The sequence below is a fragment of the Morone saxatilis genome, unplaced genomic scaffold (assembly GCF_004916995.1).
Source record: "Morone saxatilis isolate NCDOM2014 unplaced genomic scaffold, NCSU_SB_2.0 Contig15, whole genome shotgun sequence".
In the NCBI taxonomy this organism is placed as follows: Eukaryota; Metazoa; Chordata; class Actinopteri; family Moronidae; genus Morone; species Morone saxatilis.
The window spans coordinates 3,807,408-3,813,779 of NW_023339707.1; the positions used below are offsets into that span (position 1 = coordinate 3,807,408).

The 6,372-nt window shown below is 39.4% G+C and overlaps 1 protein-coding gene across 1 annotated transcript in view; it reads right to left on the reverse strand.

Annotated features, from left to right (window-relative positions):
• The window catches only part of zgc:171775 (STKc_p38 domain-containing protein), a 10,017-nt gene extending 4,265 nt beyond the window's left edge, over positions 1–5,752 (reverse strand). Inside the window, exons 1-6 of the mRNA XM_035655935.1 lie at positions 5,526–5,752; positions 3,856–3,985; positions 3,229–3,287; positions 2,862–2,973; positions 1,512–1,541; positions 119–166 (exon numbers count right to left, since the gene is read on the reverse strand). Of these exons, the coding sequence (XP_035511828.1) occupies positions 119–166; positions 1,512–1,541; positions 2,862–2,973; positions 3,229–3,287; positions 3,856–3,985; positions 5,526–5,659 (513 nt within the window). The 5' untranslated portion in view covers positions 5,660–5,752. The remainder of the gene's footprint in view (positions 1–118; positions 167–1,511; positions 1,542–2,861; positions 2,974–3,228; positions 3,288–3,855; positions 3,986–5,525) is intronic.
• Between the last annotated feature and the right edge of the window lie 620 nt (positions 5,753–6,372).

Consider the following 6,372-nt stretch of genomic DNA (forward strand, 5'->3'; position numbering starts at 1 on the left):
TGTTGCACACTGGACCTTTAAATGTCGAAGAAGTAAAATATAAATTAAAATGTGTTTTCATATGTATATCTGAAATTAATCATCTTGACCTGAACAATCTGTCTTTTTTCAAACTTACCTTTAATTCACAGTTCTCATTCACAGCAAGGTTACCGGGCTTCAGATCCTAAAATCAAACCACACAAGGTTTCTGAACGACACAAAGCTTATTATGACTTGTAGTGAACACACTGTGAAATAGTTAAACATTTTGGGAAATACATTCATTGGCTTTCTTGCTGAGAATTCCCAGCGAACATTTGTCAGGTGAAAATATGTTCAGACCTACCAAATTGGTTGAAGAATGTATGTTTACACTATGGTTTTGGGTTTTCTTTAATTATTTCCTGTTTTATTTTGTAACTCTCCTCCTCTTGTGTCATGTTTGAATTTACTTCCTGTCTTTGTCTAGTTTCCCTTTGGTTTTAATGTCTTTTTTTTGATTGGTTTACCTGTGTTTTATTAGTTAATTAATTCTTTGTGTATTTGTGTGTTCTCCCTTTTTTATTTGTCAGGTCATGTGCTCCTGGTTTCCCTGTTTGTCTGTGTTCCTGCTTCCTGAAAATGTGTTACCATTGACTTTTATTGTTGCATTCTGGGTTCCCGGGACTCCAGTAAGTTATTAAAGTTATTTTTTGTTCATTCTACGTTCTTGTGTGCCCTGTCTGCATTTTGGCTCCTGTGTTTCCTGAGTCGTGAAAATTTGAAGATGCAGATTGAACTTTAGACCATATTTCACTGGGATTTGCAATAGGGAATTTTATTTTATCCTTTACAATGTACATAGGATCGCCTATCGTTGCTTATAAGCCTAAAATCCAACTTTTCTCAGTTTAATATAAAAAATCACCTTGTTGGGCAGTAAGACATTGCTAGTTGTAATATTACTTTCCCCAGTAACTAGTGTGACTAATTTCTAATACATTTCAGTAACATTAGTTACCACTCTCCAAAATAATTAATTATACCTCCAACAATCCAATCCTTGGATTAATATTTGTAATCGTGGAGGAAGACAGTTTGGAAGATGAAATGCTGACATTCAGCAGTGGAAATATTCCATTACTTTACTTTTAACAAACAAAACTGGATTTTAATTGAAAGTCTGAATTTTGGGGAAGACACAATTACTAATTCTGTGAGGAGTGTCAGAAAATTAATATAACTAGTACTGTAACTAATTACTGTTGGCAGGGAGTAATAAGTAAAGAAATATTACTTTTGAAAGGAGTAATAAATTCTATTTTTACTGAAAATAGTAATCACATTACAGTGAGTTATTATTCAACCTCCTTATCGATGCTGTGTGGACCTGCACGTCAAGCAAGTTGATTCTGTCGGGACTTGACTCTCAGCAAGAAACAGAGTGTTATTTCCCAGAATTCCTTTAAGCATACAAGTTAACACACATTGATTATGAGTGACATACTAAGACTACAGTAAGCAGTGTAATAAAAGGTTATAATACCAACCCGATGAATGATCCCTGCTGAATGAATATACTGTGAAGAAGAGGAACATAGATTCAATCAGTGTAAAACAACATACATAGATACACTGCACACAAAGTTGAACAGAGTATGCACACACACATGCTTCTGGCTCTCTGAATGGCATGGTGTGGACATTATCACAGTCTGCACCCGCAGCCCATTGTGAGGGCTATGTTTTGTGTGTTTTCCATCCCTCCGAGCAAAAGCTGACTCTCTCAGCACAGAAGAGTGCTTCAAGGACGTGTATGTATGCAGATAAGATGGGATCACAGACCTTTGCCGCTTAATTCAAAGACAAAAGGGCATTTAGGAGAAGTTAGTCTTGTTTACCAGTTTAAAACGTGCTTCCTCTATCGTTTCCACTGAGCACTCTTGGTTACACATTGACTAGCACTGAGTGGAAAGGCATAAATAAAGGTAGAGCAGTCTTCATTCACATCACACATTCTGGCTGTGAATGGCATTTATCAGTTCCTAGACTGAAAGCCTCATACTTGATGTGCTTTGGTACTTAATGGAGAGCAGAATGAGATAAAAGTAGCTCCCTTGTATTTCCTTTTGATATTAAATACATCCTGCAGTTTGGCACCAAAGTAATGATCGTCTTTCCTCTGTGTTTAAAATAAACGCACTGATGTATATACTGTATTTAAATCGCTTAAATACAGAGCAGTTAATTTAATTGACAGAGGGCAATTTAAAACTAACCACTGGTCAACAGTGAACTATTGCTTATAGTCCACACACCAGCCTCAGGCAGAAGGTAGCCAGCCCTAAAGCCACCATAAGTCCCTCACCCTACCGGCTGGAGTTCCTGCAGACGCAGAGGTACACTTTCTGTCATATATCACAGGTGCTTCAGTGTCAATGTTCCTAATGACTTCATATCATTGGTTTCAGTTCTGCCTATGCAGTTTTAATAGATGGAACTATTTACTGAGTTCATGTTTGCCATGGTCCTAATTTAGAGTATCACACACTCTCAGTGGGATAGGGGCACTCAGTTCCTCATGTGCTGTCAACCAGCCTAAATACTGCTCTTCCTCAGGTAACATGATGTTATGCATATTGCTATGATTGTTTCTTATAGTAGTTTATTCTCGCTTAACCATCATCCTACCACCTATTTATCCATGTTAAATATGTAGGATGAGAGTAAAGCCACCTGAAAGCCCAAATAATATAATAAATATATTAAACTTAAATTTTGAAGAGAAAATGTAGCCTTTTTATAGGTTTGTCTATATTGTACACTGGTTTTATGATGTGTCTTAGTATTCACAGTACCTGCATGTGTAATATAGCAAGTGAATAACAAAATAAACTTACCTTGAGTCCCCTTAGAAGCTGGTAGAACAGGTATATGATGATGCGATCAGTTAATCTCCGCTCCTTCATAATGTGGCCCAGATCCTGGGCTACAAATGGCATCACCATATAACTAGAGAGAGACGAAGAGAGAGAGAGAAGGTACAGATAAAACTAGTAAGGGACATAAAGTATAGGCCAAGATAGATTGATGTCAAGAGCTTATTGCTATGGTGAGGAAATCCAACTGCACAAACGGACCAAAACAACCATGAACAGCTTGCTCTCACACATCCTTGCTTGAACTCTTCATACATGCACACACACGCACACTGGGTCTCAACAAGCTGCGACAACAGAGGAATGCGCTTTCTAACTCCCAACTCACAAGGTTTGGAATTTTTCCAGTGTGGAGTCAGGTGTGAAGACGTCAAGCAGGCAGATCACCTTTAAAGGAAAACATAGAGAACACATTATAACATTCAATATGTCTGCTTACACACAAATCTATGGAGAGTCAGGAGGCTATATGCAGTGTAGAGTTAGCAACAACCATCCATGTTTACAGCGCTGAGGTTTCTGTGGCTGCTGTAACTCGGTTTCTTAGGTATCACAGTATCCATCTTTAAGCTACTCTCATACAGTCATTGCTGTGGTGTTTCTGCACTCACGCTCCGTCAAAGGCGGTTATGTAAGTGTTTGTAGTTCCTCAAGGTTTTCATGGAAAACACTGAACCATGAGGGTTCCAACAATACACAACACTCGCAGCTTGTCGGGGAGCGTTGATGAGATTATGGGCTCTTGTTGAATGGTCAACAAAGTTTGCTTTACCTCAGAATCATCCCGTCTTGAGACTGCCTCGTCTGGTTGAATAAGGACTGAACGAATACTCTGATATTAGAACTCAGGGAGTCTGAACATAACATAACCAGGCTGCACTGGATCTTATTGTATCAATTAAGTGGTTGTGTCGTAAACTTCCCTCCAAATGTCCACGCTTTGCAGTGTTCTTACATTTTCGTGCTGTATGTGGCGGAGCAGCCTGAGTTCCCTGTAGGCCCGTTTGGCGTGGATGAGGGACTGGAAAGGACGATACAGCTTCTTGATGGCCACCTTCTCCTTGGTCTTCTGGTCGATGGCGAAGCTAAGTGGGAATAAAACACAGTCAGTGCGCTCATAAAAGGAATATGAATGATATGAAAATAAAGACTACTGTCATAACTGATCACGCCATAGAATATGTCTTGATTAATTAGGATTTATTGATGATTATCTTGGCTAAAATAGTTGTGGTACACAATACTATCACAATCATAAAAATATCCTGAATATACCATATGAAACACATATTTATTGCATCACAGATAGGCATCTCCTTTCCCTGTTCTTTATTTTGGAATCTATACTATTTCCACACATCACTTTTTTTTGTGATGGGATACAACGGGTAAGCTGAGCCTTCAGCCACAGTGACAGGTTTAGGATTTTGGAATCACTAGAAAGATATGGACTCCCCCTTTTTGCAAAATGCCCACTCCAATTTCCCCGAGCCCAAGGTGACATTTTCAACCATAACATTTTTTTTTTCTTGATAGATGACAAATGATTCATCGAAATGTGGGTGATAATTGTTCATTTTCTGATGACGGTCTTCCTTCGGTGGCATATTGTTCACAATGCAAGTGCCACTTTAGGATTAAGTTATCTTCTGGCTTGTGTTTACTATTTAAAATTATTATACCCACCAATTTGAAACCTGTGTAGTATCTTTAATGCAATGTTGTGCTTTAATTGTGCTAATGGAGAAATCTTAGAGGTGTTGTGGTGAATGCATCATCAGACCTGTTTAATACAAATCTTGCTGTTTTTAGGAAAAACTAAAATAAAACAAGCTTGTGAGAAACTTATTCATGACTAAGGTCTGAAATAAAACACTCAAATTAATTAGTCAACTATTCAGGGCTGATGTCCCCTCTGGTACATATTGACCAAAGAGGGTAATATCAGTAGATCTCGTCTGTCAGTGGCTTATCATTAGAACTTTGTCTGAGATGTCTTGGATTCCTGTAGGCTGGGTTTCTCTGTTGGTGGAGGAGATTCTTGTCTATCGGAGGACCTGCATTGACTTGCTGACTCGCCCCAGGCGGACAATAGTGCTTCTGTTAGCAGATGCAGAGTAATTTAGGCCTTTTGGACTGCCTGCAGTGGAATGCAGACTTAAGGCCTACATAAATGTAGACAGCCTAAAGAAAATCATTAGTGATACCATGCACTTAAATACTGATAGTGAACAACAAAGGCAAGCACCTCGGGCCTTTTACAGAACAGCATCGGTATCTTATCACACATTTTATCATGTTTACCATACCTTACTATAGCAATAATATATGTTGGAGGTGGCTCATTGTAATCCGAAAGCCTTAATGTGCTCTATTATGGAACATAAAACCCTGAAATGTTCCTGTGAGGGATAGTTTGGATTAGTAGGCTGTAAGGTTTCTATGTCCAGTATTTTATGACAGTTTTAATTACAGACTTCATATGCAGGATTACAGTATTATAGGATTATAATAATAATCTTTGCACTTTGCCATACTGAATTCAGAATGACTGGCACAAACCCTGCGACGCTTTCCGTCGTCAGTATCCCTGAATTCGTGCGCGTCCTCCCCGGGTGAACTCACCACACTGTCCCGTAAGCTCCGGAGCCGACCGGCCGCAGCGCCGTGTATCTCTCCGGGACGTCCCACGTCGTTTTCTGGACCTCCAGTCTGTGAAAACCCGCTCTGACGGGGGAATCCTTCGCTGGAGACTCCATGTCGCTGTGCTGTTTTGATTTCCAGTCGGGCTCTTGGCCATAAGACGCTGTTACAGCCCTGGAGTTTCAACCTGGCAGGTGAGATCTGAGGCAGCAAAGGTGAGAGCAGGCGCAAGGAGACGCCCCCGTCGCTCCCTGCTCACAGCCGCCCTCCCACCCCGGCCTGAGTCACGTGGGTGAGCTGTCATTCCCTGCAGCAGCTGTCAAACGCACCGACCTGTAACACAGCACAGGTCGGTGTAAATAACCCTTTTACCCCTTGTAGCAACCGATAATGTAATATAATCGGCCAATAGTTCCATATACACTGCCAATAATGTATATTTAACTTTTTTTTTTTTTTTTTTGGCTCATGTTTAAAGTAATTATAAGCTCAATAACGTAATTATATTTGTGCTAATAACGTATAACTTCTTTTGGGCCATAAAGGTAATTAAAATTTTTGCCGTAATTGATTTATTTTAGTTTTGTATATAGGGACATACTTTTTGGGGGTAATATGGTTTTTTATAATTGGTTTATAGCGGTTTAATAGCTGGTCGTGTGGTGCATGGGTTTCTAGGTGTTTTGTTTTGTATGGTGCCTTTGGTTGGGTAGGTTTGATACCATCATTTATTATGGAGATGAGTTGGTTTTGTGTTACATGATATACCAATACTACTGTTTGTCGTGGTTGTGTTTTTTTTTTGGTTGACTTATTTTCATGGTATGGT